Source organism: Helianthus annuus, chromosome 3, assembly GCF_002127325.2.
Source record: "Helianthus annuus cultivar XRQ/B chromosome 3, HanXRQr2.0-SUNRISE, whole genome shotgun sequence".
Lineage (NCBI taxonomy): Eukaryota > Viridiplantae > Streptophyta > Magnoliopsida > Asterales > Asteraceae > Helianthus > Helianthus annuus.
Genome location: NC_035435.2, coordinates 152,986,777 through 153,004,046, shown reverse-complemented (window position 1 = coordinate 153,004,046; position 17,270 = coordinate 152,986,777). Strand labels below are relative to the sequence as shown.

Genomic DNA, 17,270 nt, shown 5'->3' with positions numbered 1-17,270 from the left:
TCAAAACATTTGTGGCACCGATGCCGTTTCAAATGATTTCCTCCTAACAAGCAAGCAAGTAATCTTTGAAGAACGCGTGGTCATGTCATCAGGCCTATGGAGTGCTAAGTTCAGCCGATCTTCCCCCATAACCATAGCCGTTGCATCAAGCAAAACATGCCATGAGTTTCTATGTGCTTCCGAGACCTAATGGATAGACTAGTGGGTCCCGTTTACTTTCGCGGGATAACAAAACAACCCTTTCGGGCTTTGCTTGCTTTTCCTTTTGAAATACTGACTCAGTTGTGAACCTTTGATCCTTAGATCTAACCACGTCTCGGGTGCTAAAACTACCTTCGAGTCTTTGTAGCCTGCAAACTCTCTTATGTAGTCGCGTTCTTCGTTCATGACCATCATGTAGAAATTCCCACGGGAAAACGGGTAGCTTTCGCCAACCGACATCATGGCGTCCCTATAGCTCGAAGTGAATAAAACAAGATACTCATCATCGGGCAATCCACAATGCTTTAAAACTTTGTTTCTTGCTTGAATTTCGGGTATTGAAATAAAACTTCCAATATATGATGACTTTTTAGTGAGGATATCGAGTAATCTTGATGGCTCGAGTTGGACTCTTACAAGATCGTGAAAGTTACTTCCAGGCGTTTCCCTAAATACCCCTTGTGGCAATTTTCATTTATCTTCTGGAGAAGGCTGTGAAGGTTCTTCTTTCACACAAAGCTCATAAAGGTCAGGTTTGTCTTTTCCTTCAACGAGCGCATTTGAATATTCGGGATACTTAGTGACAACGTATTGTTCCACATATTGCATTTCCGCGGGTGTAATGGGTCCCGACCATTCAAAAACCGATGATTGAAATGGTTAACTACAAGTAAAAGATTATATATACTTGTTGTGATCAACATGTCTGGATTTGGAGGGAGAGATGCTCTATGTTTCTTTGGTTATTACAACCTTCAAGGAAGCTGCATTTGGTGTAAAAGGCATCCCCGAAATCAACTTTCCGGCTTTCTTTATATAGCCATATCTAGCCATTAAGTCGACGACAAGAAGATAATGTTCCATTTCTGGCTCAATCGCGTATTTTTCTTTCATTTTCTCAAACATTTCCATCCTATCTTTTACTAACCCACCATGTCGACACGCAGAAAGAACAACTATAAAAGCAACCTTTTCGGGTTCAATACCATCTATCTCCATTTGTTTAAACACTTGTAGTGCCTCTTTTCCATGACCGTGTAACCCAAAAGCCGAAACAAGAGCGGTCCATGATATGACATTTCTTTCAAGCATTTCATCAAACACCTTAACCGCGCTCAAAAGACTCCCACATTTCCCGTACATGTCTATCATTACATTGCGAACCATTATGTCACACCGGTTGAAATCGGATTTTATCATGAGGGGATGAAGAAAACTTCCCAAAACAAGGTTACATAGGTTGGTGCAAATACTTAACAGGCTAACATATGTGTAACTATCGTGTGTGACGTGGTCCATCTGCATATGTTGGAAAAGTTCAAACGCTTCTTTGTAATCTCCATTTCGGGAACACGCTGCAATCAAGATGTTCCATGATACGATATTGGGATCTTTTACTTCACAAAACAATTCCTGAGTTTCATGGTACATGCCATTTCGGTTATACAGCCCGACAATAATATTCAAGTGAACAAGAGTATATGGAAGTTTATCATCATAAAAAAGACTTAATGCATCTGTTGTTAAACCGTTTTTGGCGTATACAGTCATGAGCGCACTACTTACATACCCATTTAAGTGGTTGCCCATTTTCAAGACCAAAGAATGAATCTGCTTTAACACCAAGGGTAAAAGCGACTTTATAACACTAGAGAAAGAAAATTCATTTGGAGACATATCCGACTGTATCATTTCCTGCAGTAGCAAAACAGAAGTTGAACAGCTTCTATTCGAATATCCATGAAGTAAAGCATTCCAAGAAACTAAGTTCTTGTCAAGAATTCCATCAAAACAGCGGTGAGCACTATTTAATCTGTTACATTTAGCATACAAGTTAACCAACGAACTGCCAACAAAATCATCGTTTTCATGTCGGTTCTTGATTATCTTAGCATGGATAAATTCTCCATAAGTTAGATTAATTAACTGTGTACATGAGGTGATGGCACTCAGAAATGTGGTCCGGTTTGGGAGAAAACCGTCAATATACATTCTGCAGAAGAATTCTATTGCTTTTATAGGTTCTTCCCCATTGGCCAATGCCCCGATAACTGTATTCCATGTCACCAAGTCTCGGTTGGGTACTAAACTAAACATTTTCTCCGTTAAATATGTGACTGCACACTTCCCATACATGTTAACAAGAGAATTGGCGACTGACACTTTACTTAACAACCCGAACTTAATAACAAGCCCGTGGAGTTGTTCACCTGAATCTAGGTCATCCTCGGATCGAAATCCAGATAAAACACCCACAAATGAAGGTTCAGATAATGATATATGGGACTTCAAGAGCTCACGAAACATCAGCATACATTCATGTACAAATCCCTCGTGTCCAAACAAATATATCATTGCATTATATGTCACTAGATTCTTGAAAGGCATATCATCGAACACCTTGAATGCTTCATTAATGCAACCTTGCCTCCTACCAAAGAAACCCAACGAAGCAGTTCCTACAAAAGCATCAGCAAAGAGAAACCCGCTCTTCATAGCCACTGCTTGCATATAAAGTCCTTGAACAACGTCTAACGAATTGCATGAAAACAGACTACCATAACTCCATAAGTGAACTGGGTTGGAAAGCACCCAAAATTTCTCATCTCAGAAAACAAACTCCAAGCTTGTTCTATATTCTCATCACGAATGTATGTACTAATCATGGTGTTGTAACAGACAGCATTCTTATGAGGCATTTCATCAAACACTTTGCGTGCAACAGATATATAACCCAGGGATGTGTAAACAGAGATAAGTTTATTGTGGAAAAATGCACTTTGGGGTAAGCTTGATCCCATTGTTGTGATGAATCCATGGACTGACTTGATTGATTTTAGCGACTTAACCCTCAAGGATCTTCGAAGCAGCTTATCTAGAGGCGAAGCCAGCAGTCGTTCGCTAGTCGTTCGCTACGTGCAAAAAGCTGAAATCCAGAAACCATGTCTATATATATTAGGATGCAACGCCTGAAATATGAAAGCAAAAATATTAAGATGGTTTAGAAAATAACATAAAGAGTAAACTGCTAAAATCGTCCCTGTGGTTTGACTCAAATTACTAGATCAGTCCAAAATCAACTTTTTTTGCTAAAACAGTCCCTGAGCCTAGTTTCTGTTGCTATTTCAGTCCAATAAATTAACACCGTTAGAACCTCCGTTAATGAATGGGTAAAACTGCTAAATTCGTCCCTGAGGTTTGATTCAAGTTGCTAGATCAGTCCAAAATCAAGTTTTTTGAATTTGTTAATTATAAACTTATTTAGGTATATAATTTTTCTAGACTTGCATTAATTTTTGGAATTTGTTAATTATAAACTTATTTAGATTATAAACTTATTTAGATTATAAACTTATTTAGGTATATAATTTTTCTAGACTTGCATTAATTTTTTGATTTGTTAATTATAAACTTATTTAGATTATAAACTTATTTAGGTATATAAATCATTAATATCACAAGAGAAAAAAAATCCTTTTGTTATGAAAAATTATTTGTTAGTTATTTTGATTATTATTATTATTATTATTATTATTATCATTAAATGTTTACTAATTATATACTTAAGTATTTAAATAAGATAATACTTAATTTAATTTAAATAAAATTAGTTTTAAAAATATAAATGTAGTTTTTTTGAAGAGCGTAATTTAACTGGCCCAACCTTAAATACTGATTTTATTTTGATGATGTTGTTGTTGTTGTTACCATGTAAATATTTAGTATTTATTTAAGGATTTAAATAAGACAACAGTTAATTTAAACAATATTTAGTTATGAAAAATACAAACATTATATGTGAATTTAAATATTAAGAAATTAACATAATTTTTATTTGTTTTTATTTAAATCGTAATATTTAATGTTTAATATTTATCAATTATTTTAATTTAATATTTGTATTATAAAGTTCTTTTATTCATTTTTTCTACTTAATTATGTGGTTTCTTATTTAATAATACTTATCATTCAGGTGAGGTCGGACAACATGTCGTGCCAAAACAAGTCTCATAAAAAGGATTATTTTGGTTTGAGTCCAAACGGGTTCGGGTCAAACCAGTGTTTAAGACAGGTCAAATAAAATTGCGCTCTCCAAAAGAGCTACATTCTGTTTATATTTTTATAACTAAACACAAATTTAAATTATATATTTAGGGTAGACTTGTAATTTATCTTAAATTTTAAGACATTTAAGAAAATATATAATGCATTTGGTACAAGTATTGATGCATTAAGAACCTGTCATTTACCATTTTTTTCTCTTGTGATATTAATGATTTATTCAACGAACATAAATATAACTGGACCCGCCTTAAATAAGTTTATAATCTTGTGATATTAATGATTTATATACCTAAATAAGTTTATAATCTACATAAGTTTATAATTAACAAATTCAAAAAATTAATGCAAGTCTAGAAAAATTATATACCTAAATGAGTTTATAATCTACATAAGTTTATAATTAACAAATTCAAAAAATTAATGCAAGTCTAGAAAAATTATATACCTAAATAAGTTTATAATTAACAAATTCAAAAAACTTGATTTTGGACTGATCTAGCAACTTGAATCAAACCTCAGGGACGAATTTAGCAGTTTTACCCATTCCTTAACGGAGGTTCTAACGGTGTTAATTTATTGGACTGAAATAGCAACAGAAACTAGGCTCAGGGACTGTTTTAGCAAAAAAAGTTGATTTTGGACTGATCTAGCAATTTGAGTCAAACCTCAGGGATGATTTTAGCAGTTTACTCTAACATAAATGCTATTTCCACGCGCTTAATTATCCCTCTTAACAACTAGTTCAATACCCGTCTAGTGGACGGGTTACGTTAATGTATTATGTAGTAACAACATGAATAAATCTATAAACACATAAATAAAATCATAATACACAAGAAACATTAATTTGCATCCATTTTTTTTTTCAATTCCCTGTCCCATTTTTTGATGAACCTTACTTGTTTGGTGGATGGATATTTATCCATGTGATAATGACATAAGTTTTTTTTGGGTGGTTTACATATATCTCATTCCTAAGATCATTTATTACATATTTACCCAACCTTTAAAATCAATTACATATTTCTGTTTCCTAAACCCTATATACAGTATTACATATTTCCCCCTTCCTAAACCTTATATATTACATATATTATCCCTTGCATTTAAATTATTCTTATTGAATTACCATTTACCCTTAATGAACTTATTGAATGACTAATTACATAATTCCCCAATTTCTATAGTATTTCCCTAAGAACTTCATCAAATTAAGATGATTGTTTCTCTTTGCCTTGATTTTGCAACATCCAAATTCACAATAAAAAGTAGTATTTGTTCATTCCTGGACCCTACGATGAAACGATCACTTGTGCACAAACTCAGTGAATTAATACAACATGGCTAAATGTTTTCCAGAAGGATCAAAGGCCTAAACTATTGAAAAGTAAAAATTTAGAAATCCTTGTTAATTCTACATAATACCAACCACTCTAAAGGACATATGCACTCACTCAATACATAAGACAGAATCAAATTTTCAATGGTTTTTAAAATATGAATTGAAATTTCAACCTCCTAGTAAAGGCTAAACGAACCACAGCTTTAATTCAAGCAGCAAGATTGAAAGAGCCTTAAATGGATAAACTGATATTTGAATGGCATCACATTCTCCATTTAGCATTTGTTTTTAATGGATATTGCATCATTCAAGGACATGAAGGATATGTGTACAACTAAGGGGGGTGATTAGATCAGAAAATTTCAATCAAGTCATCAACAATTTACACTAGAAAGACTTGGATGTGATCAACAAGAGAGGGCAGGGCAGGCCCTGAGTTTGGGTCAAGCATTTTATCAAACATCAGTTGCCACATCATCAAATGCCTCTCAGATCATCCGTTACAATCTCTATTTTCCCCAACAAATGAGTGCCTAAAAAATATAACATTTTCGCTTGGAGGATGGCTTTTGTTAAAATATTGAACTAGGCCTTTTATCATTCATATGGGTTTAGTTGTTATGTTCTATTGGGCCTGTTGGCCTGGTTGTTATGAGCTGTTAAGTTGTTGTAACTGGCTGTACGTTTTCGTGAAGTAAAGGGGTGCAAAGTGCAATGTTTGAAGGGTTGCGATCATCATCCCTTATAGTTTTGGGGTTAAGTGTAATATAAAAAGTGCAGGGCATATATGAGCACTCTTGGCTGCTAGGGTTCCAGAACTTTCTAATTCTTGTTCGCACACCTTTAGACTTCTTAGTTCCTGTTGTGAAATGATCTGCTTCATTCACTCTCGTTTAAGTTGATGTTCATTCAAGTCTGTTCGTGATATGATGAAGACCTGTTGAAGATTTGCATCATCATTTGTTCTGTCTGTATTACTGATCATGTGGATCTGTATAAATCAGGTTGTGTTGTTCATTTATGTTTTATTGTTCTGTATAATCAACTGATTGTTATCAGTTGATTACATATTTTGTATTGGTTGATTTCTGATCTTACATTTTGTAAGATCTTTGGGAGGTAGGGTGTTTTTCGGTTTGGGTTAAATAATAAAGTTTTAAGTCACGTTTTGTCGCTTCTCTTGTGTCTTGTGTTGTTATTTGATATTTGTATCGATCATTCATACCATTTTGACATGGTATCAGAGCCGCTGTGCTCCTGTTGATGATCGATAACTCGTCTTCCGCTGTGTATTTTTATGTTTTTGTCTGATTGTTTTGTTTTGTGGTGTATCTAGGGTTTCTGTTTTCCGAATTTTGTTGTTGACAACATATCTGCTTAGATCTGGTTCACATTCCACAGTTTGGGTGTTGAGTTCTTGATATTGATGGACTCTTGTTTCTGGTCTTGATAGGTTTTAGTTTTGATTCTTCGGATCGTTCTATATTACGATCGGTTAATTGTTCTCTTGATCTTAGAGTTCGTAGACTTGATATCGGTTAATCAGATTAGGGTTTCTTTTTTGTGATTGTCGCGTTGTTCGTGATTGTGGTTCTGTACACAATCGGTGGTTTCAACTATTCATCGATTGTGGGTCCAAGTTTGTAGAAGTCTGGTCTGATCTTCTTGGGATTTTTGAAGTTCAATTCAGATTTTTGATTATGTGGCAAGAAGAGGTTCGTGGTGTTTTTTGGTCAAACTATAGTGTGTTTCAAGGCTTGACTAAGGAAAACATGAATTGTGTCTGGACTAAGAGGAGTTGGGCTAAGGCATAATGAACTGTGAAATCATGTTGCTGATATGTTCAGGGCTAAGTAACCAGAACTGTTATTGAGGCTTCTCTATATTGGAATTAGTAGTTCTTGAAAACTATTGTTCTGATATGTCTTGGAGCTTTGCACCCACTGTAAGACCATTCCTGCTTTTTTTACGTTTCTTTTATTTCTGTTGTTGGTTTAGTTGAAGTCGGAGTAGTAAGGACCGGCATTATTGATTGTTTGATATTTTTTGCTTTCTTGGTGTTGTGTTCTCTTCCGCATTTGTATTATAGTTGTTACTTGTATGTTAAGTGGTTGTTATTCTGTATTCTTTGTTTTTTTTTTCTGTGTTCAGTATTCTTGCTGGGTTGTTGTGTTTTCTATCTGTACTTATTGCGTTAATCCGTGTAGTAGGTCTGATAGGTTTAGTTGTGGCTCCTGAGTAAAGGCTTGTCCAGGCACCAAGGAGTGACAAACCTGGAATCTGGTCCCTGACTCAGCTTCGTTATAGGTTCTTTATTTCTGTCTGGCTCATATATTGTGTTATCTGTTGATAACTTCTGTGATCTATTACGTGATTGTTGTTGTTCTATTATGTGTTCTTGTTTGTTCTTTTGTGTTTTTTTGACTGATTCATTGTTTGTTTTGTGTGTCTATGTAGTTTGTGGTAAAGAGGTTGTTTAAAATCTGTCACTTGGTGACTATTAAAATTGTTGAATAATTTTCTTAAACAAATAGAAGGTTTATATAAGTTGTTTTGATCTTCACTTATTTATTTTGTATAAGATTTTCAAATGTTGAGTCTTCATCTGATGTGTATTTGTCTAGAGCTTGTTGTTGGTGTTTTCATTGCATAGTAAAATTTTTTGTTGTTGTTTTAATCTGTTGTTGCTTGGTCTTTGTATGTCTACGGGTTGGTAACGTGTCTATTTCGGAGTGAGTTAAAATCATTCTATTATCTTCATACTCTCTCTCTCTTTTGTTCATCACATTTAAGTATTTCTTCGTGTTATTAGATCCATTTTTTGTGTTGATTCTGGTCATATATGAGGTTCTTGTTGTTTATGTAGTTATCTGTTTGGTTCTCATCTTTGTTTGATTTAGAGTATTAGATATTGTAAGTTGTGACACTCTGAGTATATTTTTGGGTTTGTTAAGTGCTTAAATCTGTAGTTTTCAATTGTGTCCTGTTTTTCAATCTAGGACATTGTTATGTACCTTGAATCTTGTATGATAATTGAATGGTCATTTATTTTCAGTCATGACTGGCTGAGTGTTCATTACACGATCCTGTTGTTTCATTCATGATTGAATGTTTGATTGTCATGTAATGTCCTATGTTTGTGGTTATACAATCTTGTATTTGCTGTCTAAATGTAGTTTAGATTGAGATGTTGTTTCTATTGTGGATCATGTGATTCGTTTTTTGTCTTGAACTGTCATTGTGTCTTTCGCACGTAGTCTGTATGTCTTGTTGTCTCTTGTTGTATGGTTAGCCGAACTATGTAATTCGAGTGTTTCTAACCTGTTGTGTTGTCAAGATTTTTTGTATATGTGACAGCCTTGTATGTTATCTCTTATGAAATGTATTGTTCTGATTGCAAATTGTTTAATTTTGTGTTTAATCAGATTTTGTTTGGTTGTGTCTTATTGTCTTGTGTATGTCTCTTTATTCTTAGCCTTTTGTGTGAGATATTAAATCGTGTGATTTTGTATTTCATTATTTGTTTAGGTTGGAATTGTTGTCTGGTATAGAAGTGTGTACTTCTTGTTATTTTCAAACTTGTTTCTTGAATCTTGTTTCTCTTTACAACTTGTTTGCTTCTCATGTTCTCATTATAGACTTAGGATTCTTGTTAGAATTCTGTTAAATTTGAGTAGAGTTGCTTTGGATTATGTGAGAGATTTGTAAGATTTTTCTTGTAGCTCTCATTCTATCTGTTCCTGAAAGTATCTATAGTTTCTTAGATTTGCTTGATTCCTGTAGATTTTGTATAGATTATCGTGTGATAATCGGTAGGGTTGTCTTGTGAGAGTTTCATGTTGTATTTGGCTGGAAATTTGTTGAATTTGAGTATCGTTTCTCGTTGCTACAAGTTTAAAGTTGGTTATTGCTGTTTGATGCTCATGTTTACAAGTCTTGTCTTTATCGTGGAAGTCGTGTGACTTTATGTTTGTCAGATGTGTGTCTGATAGTGTTGTGAAATTGTATGCTTATATGATTTAAGTGTTTGTTGTGAAGTTGTATAAAGTTTTTTTGCTTTACTCAAATTAGTCTTTGAGTTCTTCACAAGTATAGTCTTTCAGACTTGGTTCTGAATTCTTTGAGTCGTGTGAGTCGTTGTTTTCAGACTTTTGTCTGATTTATGATGTTGTCTTGCTAGCATCTTTGTGTAGAAGGTTGCTAGTGTATATTGTGGTTGTCTAAATTGCTCCTTTGTGAGAAGTTTTTTGTTCTTGTTGCAAAATCATAAGATCTTTAGCTTCAATTAGAAGAATATTTAACTGTTATTTGTTGTCTGATTTCGAGTTGTATTGTTCTCTCTTTATCAGATTCGTGTTGAATCGTGTGATTCAGTTTTGTGATTCATGTCGTGTGCATATGTTCTTTTTGCTAAAAAAATGAGTCTTTATGTTCTTTATGATTTCTTGACCAGTTTTTTGGTTCAGATGTGAGTCTAAAGTTTTTTGTTAATTTGGCCATGGCTTCCACCAGAAGTGACATTTGAGATGGTCTATATAGCCTCTTTCTTGGTGTCACATTATGTGGTTTAAGTAAACAAATAAAGGTGCTGATGGTAATCAAGTTGTACGAAGAGGCATGCGTGCTTCTGCGCATGAAGTTTTGTGGTTATTCGGTTCTTTCCATGAGTTGCATATTGTTTTTAGTTGTGCATATTGTTTTGATTGTATGAGCTGAACTGACTGTCTGTTATAGAGAATTCTTTGATTTATTGTTGGTATTTGTGTTTTCTTCAAATAATCTCTTATCTCGTGTTGTAGTTTGTCTGGATTCATAGCATGTATGGGTTAGGATATTGGTTATAAGAATCCTACTGTTTGATTTGTTTCTTTATGATGTTGTGTATATTGCAGTGTATAGTGTTTTTTTTTTTGGTAATTTTTTGGTGTTAATTGCCATTTACCTGTTAAAGGTTGGTAAAAGTGTATCGTTTATATAAATCATAAAAAATTACCACTGAAGTTCAGTTGGCAGTTGTGTTTACAAAGGTTTGAATTGTGTTCAGCATGATCTATTATGGTTTAAGTTAAGTCTAGTTGACATGTTTGGTGTTTGAATCAAGGGGGGATGTTAAAAATAATAGTGTTCATAACACAAACATGTCAAGTGGGCTTATTATTCAACGTTGCTGGACTTATTTATTGGGCTTATGAGATGTATGGGCTGTCACATGAGTCCAGGTGTGTTTATATGTCTGTTACGTTTAGTTTGAGTTGTAGCAACAGATTTGAAGAAGTTGGAAAGTATGAGGGGCTTTATGTAAAGTCTGGAGGATCGTGATCATCTTTAGCTTAACTTGTGGTCTTGAGTGTAACATTCAAAAGGGGTCGCTATAAAAGATGAGGTGCTGGATTGTTCTTATTCATTCACCCTCATTCTCTATCGTGTGCAATATCTAGACTTCTCGTGGTTTCTACGTGTGGTAGAACCTGTTGTCGTGTAGATTTGGTGAGAATTATGTTACAGATGTTGTATCGATGGTCTGCGAGTGTTTTGTGAACTTTATCGTTGAGTTAACTTAAACCCTATGAATGAAGGGGGGCTGTTAAAATAGTGAACTGGGCCTTTTATCATTCATATGGGTTTAGTTGTTATGTTCTATTGGGCCTGTTGGCCTGGTTGTTATGAGCTGTTAAGTTGTTGTAACTGGCTGTACGTTTTCGTGAAGTAAAGGGGTGCAAAGTGCAATGTTTGAAGGGTTGCGATCATTATCCCTTATAGTTTTGTGGTTAAGTGTAATATAAAAAGTGCAGGGCATATATGAGCACTCTTGGCTGCTAGGGTTCCAGAACTTTCTAATTCTTGTTCGCGCACCTTTAGACTTCTTAGTTCCTGTTGTGAATTGATCTGCTTCATTCACTGTCGTTTGAGTTGATGTTCATTCAAGTCTGTTCGTGATATGATGAAGACCTGTTGAAGATTTGCATTATCGTTTGTTCTGTCTGTATTACCAATCCTGTGGATCTGTATAAATCAGGTTGTGTTGTTCATTTAAGTTTTATTGTTCTGTGTAATCAACTGATTGTTATCAGTTGATTACATATTTTGTATTGGTTTATTTCTGATCTTACATTTTGTAAGATCTTTGGAAGGTAGGGTGTTTTTCGGTTTGGGTTAAATAATAAAGTTTTAAGTCACGTTTTGTCGTTTCTCTTGTGTCTTGTGTTGTTATTTGATATTTGTATCGATCATTCATACCATTTTGACAGCTTTGGTTCGTATACTGACTCATGATGCTCTCAGAAGGAGAAACATATACGTTGAAGAACAAAGGTGCGTGTTTTGTGAGTCACGCGTTGAGATGGTTGATCATCTCTACACATCTTGTGAGGTGGCTGTGGTGGTGTTGCAAATCTATTAGTGCTTCGTGTCGGGTTCCTCCAATATATTCATTTTCAGTTCGTGATCTTTTGGAGTTGTCCTCGCACATGGGGATAAAGTGGAGGTTGTTGAAGTGCTCCATAGGATTGTGATTGTGATATGTTAGTGTATATGGGAGGCGAAGAATGAGATAGTTTTCTCTAACCATCAAGACACAATTGAAGATATTTGTTTAGAAGACAAATCCGGCGGGTTTCTTTAGTAGAAGAGTAGGTTGGAAAACAAGCCTATTAGTTGAGATATAGATGGTGTAAATTCTCTATAATGTAATTTGCTCTTGTTTGTTGTTTGGTTGTCCCGTCTTTTTTTTGGGTAGGCGTGTGAATGAAATTACCTGTTAAATTTTTTTTGTTTTATAAAACTAACGAAATAAAAACATAAACTACCATAAGTACTATCACTGATTAAAACACCATGCATGTACATACACAAGTAAGAAAAAAACGACATTCATGCATAATTCTTGTTAAATCATTAATATCAAATCCATTTAAACCCAAACGTGATGTAATTAGGGCTATAACCAATCGAACGTTCAGCGAACAATTTGTGAATCGTTCCACGTTTCGCTTACATTCATTCGATTACTAAATGAACGACCACAAGAAATTTCGTTAGATTAGTTAAATGAATGAACTTGAACAGAGATCTCGTTCGTTCAACTGTGTTCGTGAACGTTCGTTCATGTTCGTTTGTTTATGTTGTTCATTAAAAATGTTCGTACTTTTATTATTTTATCTAGCAGTTTGTAGTATAGCCTTCGTGCATTCACCGAATTTATTTGTATTCTTTGTATCCGTAAACCATTCGTGAACACATTTATTTATTTACTTAATGAACGAACACGAATTTAAAATCTCGTTCGGTAAGTGTTTATAAACCGTTCGCGAACACATCAAATTCCTTAACGAACGAACACAAAAAAGGCCTTTTTGTGTTTATTTGGTTTGTTTACAGCCCTAGATGTAATCAGTGTGTGCCTGATCGTATTAAAGAATGGATTTCACTGTAGATATGTTTCTTATATTAATTTTTTATTTTTCGATTTAAACATATATTGAATTTTTGGAATAATTTAAGTGTATATATAGGTGGATCAGCATGCATGAATTTGTGCAATAGAGTCAATTCTACAAGTAGGTGTAAGCGTAGTAGGGTGTAAGAGCATTCACATTCAAATAATCAAATTATGTGTGTGGTGTTTTTAAAATATAAAGAGTATAAAAAATGGTTGTGAGTGGAGGAGAGAGAAAATGTTACTGTTCATCTGTATATTTGGGGGGACACTGTTCAGCCCCTATAATTTTTTAATATATTTTGAAAGTGGTTGTGAGTGGAGAAGAGAGAAAAGATAATGATAAAGGTATAAAATATTAAATAATTGAAAAGGAGAGAGAAAAAATAGTATTTTTTAGTGTAATTTAGGGTGAAAATATGGTGGATTGAATGTGAATGCTCTAAGTCTTCCAGTTGCTTGTGAAGTCGATGGTCGCTCTAAAGTTAAGTAACACTAGTACAATAGATATTAATGTGTATCTAGGCAGTGACAATTCATCGGTCTTTGAAAATGTTCGATGAAATATTATCATGTGATATATTAGATATATATAGCTATAATATAACACGTAAATTCAAGTTTCAAATAACCATTTTGGTACAATGTTGGTAACAGCACATTGGGCTGTACACATGAAAAACACAAACAATTAATATGCAAGCATGAATATGACAATCAAAGGTATCTCTTGAGGTAGTCCTCTACTTTGATGTATTTGATTTCAGGGTAGAGAATAGAAGCCTCTTCGGCATCTTTTCCGATCTCGAAATTTGCAAGACATCCATGGTAATATATATGATAGTAATGAGTCAACCCTACCTGCTCCGCATAGTCTTGCTCTGCAAACACATTTCCAAAAAACCATATTAGTAACTCAAACGAACTTCTGTTTTGATATAACTTGGCAAGTATATGAATGAAAATGTCGATTTTAAAATTAAAAAAAAAAAACGAACTTCATCCATACCAAAGATTGATTTGGATTAGATAAAGTCATTGTATGTTAATATGATGCTTTGTTAGAGTTAAAATATAATTAAAGTGGTGTTTGAGTATGATTAGAAGAATTGTTTAGCAAGGTCTATTTTAGTATAAATAGATAGGTTATGGTTATTGTAAGTGTGTCAAGAATCATAAACAGAAAGAGCCGATCTTGGTCAATATCAAGTTACGTGTCCGTGTTCTTTGGCCTGATTTCCAACGGAAAACATGTATTATTATAAGCATTTTATTTGCCATAACTTTTTTTTCACCATCGACATTATTTTTATAAAATCCATTAAAGTTTTACATGTTTTTCACATTTACCAATTGGAGATGACAATTTATGGTTTATTCAGAAATAAAAATTGTTGTTAGGCTAAAATATATGTAAGAAATCCGAAAACCTGAAATAAGTTGATTTGTTCCTACCTGCATTCTTGGTTCTGACCACCAATAACCCTATACCACCTTTTAACTTGAAAGTTTTAAGGTTTATTTATATTTTGGAGTTAAATATCATTTTAGTCCCTGTGGTTTGAATAATTTTGTAAGGTTAGTCTAAAGGTTTTATTTTTCGTCTGTGGGCCCAAAAATGTTTTACCGTTGCTATTTTAGTTTATTGGGTTAACTTCATTCATTTTTTCTGTTAACGAGAATGACAACTCGATCATCTTATATGTAATTCTGTTAACTAGAAGAACAATTCGGCCATATAAAATGACCAAATTGTGCTTCTCGTGAACAAGAAAAATGGATGAAGTTAACCCAGTCGACTAAAATGGCAACGGTGAAACCTTTTTTGACCTACAATCGAAAAATGAAACATTTGAACTAAACTGTCAAAATGGCCCAAACCATAGGGATTAAAATGGCACTTATATCTATATTTTGGTTAAAACATAAACGCAAGAACATTATAAGTCGATAAAACATAAATAACAACTATTGCATTATGAAAAACCTTTCATGATATTAAGAAATTCTTGTTCGGAGAGAGATGTTTTGTGGAGTTGTTTTCCAATGAGGTTCTCCCAAAGTTCCACAACTTCCCTTTGTGAAAGAATGTTTGCCGGTGGCCGGAGATAGAGGGTCTTGTTAAGAGTCCGGGGATCGTCTATGGTTTTGATGGTGTATGCTGCTATGTCATCTTCATCCACAAATATTGCTGCACAAGTGTAAACGACAACTCATTAGTGTGGATTGAAGCAATGTGTTTGTTTTCCTGTCATATTAAATCATACTTTTTTTTTTGAATTGTCATATTGTATTATCCTTTTTTCCAAACAAAGAAAAAGACCCCTTAACTACCCAAGAATATTGATCCCATTAGAAGTAATATCAGATTCATCAACACTAGTATAAAGGGAGTATCATCAATAGATATTTACCCATAGATTTAGTGATAGATCCATTAAAAATTAAAAAACAATAATAGTCATTTACTGACCGAATCCAAAAAAATATATATATATTTAGTAATAGTAGTAAAATATATTTTTTATATCTTGTTGGAAATTTACTAATGGAAGCCAAAAAGATAAAACAAAATTGTTTCTTTTTTTTTACTCCAAAAAATAATAACTAATAAAATATATGTTTTATATTTATTCCAAAAAAATAATAACTAATAAAATATATTTTTAATATTTTGTCCGAAATTTACCAACGGGATCCAAAAAGATTAAAAAAAAAGAATATAGTTTTTTTTTATATTTTGTCCGAAATTTACCAACGGGATCCAAAAAGATAAACAAAAGAACATTTTTTTTAGTTTTATTTGGCCGTCAGCGATGCTCCTTTATTTTGCGGTGTACAAATTACATGACGTTCAGCCCCACACAAACCACAAATACCTTTGTGGTCGTTGAAAGTCAATTTTCAAGTAGTGTAAATTTGCAAAGTACCAAAAGATGCATGCCAAATTTTTGTGTTTAAGCTAGCTTACATTTTTTATTGCCATCCCCAAACAATGTGACAGATTCCCGTGAAGGAAGAATATAGCCTGGTTGGCACAAGCCTCCAACCATGTAACCAGCAAAGCAATTCGCTGATACGTAGGTGAAAGGGATCCCAGCATCTTCAATGGCTTTCCGAACCACCATTTTGTCGTCGAAGGTCACTCGTCCTGGTTCGATCGCATCCGCCATCCTTGCAGGATCCGTACCAAACTCCGACGGCAAAAATCGCTATTATATCATTATCAAATGTTACTACAACTGGTGATAACGACAAATATATACTCTTCACTACATACGCAAAATGCGATCGCCTTATAAAATGTGATTTAACAAATTGTTTAGGTGAAACTCACATAAAATCATAAGTTGTCTAAATTAATTTATGCGTTCAAAACTTTAAAGTTTATAATTGTGAAATTTTGCCTAGGTGAAACTCACACATAAAATCATAAATAAATTGTCTAAGTTTTATGGGTTAAACTTACAAGTTTTAATCAATTGTGAACTTTTGTCCAGGTGAAAATCATGAATAAATTGTCTAATAAGCTTCTAATTGTGAACTTTTTTAATTTATGCTCATATTTTTTAAAAGCATCCTATTTTTAGGGTATACCTTGATGTTTCCAGCTTCTTTGATGGCATCAACAAGTTTAAGCTGAAGGAGAATTTGATGCGAGCGGATATGCACACCCGATACTGCGCATATGACAACGTCTACTTTCTTCAAAGCCTCTACGAGACTTCGATGATCATCAAACGAACCGATTACCAAATGAGCTCCTTGCATCTTGAAGGAAAACAGCATCTCGATTTTTTCAATATCAACACCGATTTCGGGTCGTTGGAGAACGTATGTCTCATGGCCTTGTTGTAAACTGGCTTTCACCAATCTCTTCCCTATGTATCCAGTGCCACCAATGATCAAAACCTTGCTCTTTATCCCCATTTCTGTTTGTGTTTTGTCACTTTTGTGTGTGTGTGTTTGTTCTATGAAAACACAAATAATGCTTATGCTTATATATATAATGAACTAATAATGAACTGTTGGAAGTCTTTAAAGTCATTGTTGTTGAAACTTGAAGCGTATGGTATGGTCAATGGGACTACAGATATAATTTAAGCTATTAAGATCTTGGTGAATATGATTAAAAAAAAAGGATGATACGTTTATTAGAAAAGTGAAGATGAACTTATTTAATTAAATAGTTATGACACATGATCACCCGCACCAAATCAAAATACC

General features: G+C 33.8%; 1 protein-coding gene and 1 pseudogene across 1 annotated transcript; both read right to left on the bottom strand.

Annotated features, from left to right (window-relative positions):
- On the bottom strand, positions 1 to 6,491 carry LOC110932276 (annotated as a pseudogene).
- A 7,127-nt stretch (positions 6,492 to 13,618) lies between these two features.
- LOC110930109 (bifunctional pinoresinol-lariciresinol reductase) lies at positions 13,619 to 17,012 on the bottom strand. The gene is made up of 4 exons (XM_022173334.2): positions 16,641 to 17,012; positions 16,015 to 16,255; positions 15,031 to 15,234; positions 13,619 to 13,924 (listed from the first exon to the last, which is right to left on the bottom strand). The coding sequence occupies exons 1-4, from the start codon at positions 16,971 to 16,973 to the stop codon at positions 13,761 to 13,763; spliced, it is 942 nt and encodes a 313-aa protein (XP_022029026.1). The 5' UTR covers positions 16,974 to 17,012; the 3' UTR covers positions 13,619 to 13,760.
- Positions 17,013 to 17,270: the final 258 nt, after the last annotated feature.

What these genes read in the sequence shown, in the direction of transcription:
- LOC110930109 (XM_022173334.2), bottom strand. Translation starts at nt 16,973, where the DNA reads ATGGGGATAAAGAGCAAGGTTTTGATCATTGGTGGCACTGGATACATA. An exon ending in AAGAAGCTGGAAACATCAAG is followed by an intron (nt 16,256 to 16,640) that starts GTATACCCTAAA and finishes ATGATATAATAG; the next exon opens with CGATTTTTGCCGTCGGAGTT. An exon ending in ATTTCTTAATATCATGAAAG is followed by an intron (nt 13,925 to 15,030) that starts GTTTTTCATAAT and finishes ATGTGTTTGCAG; the next exon opens with AGCAAGACTATGCGGAGCAG.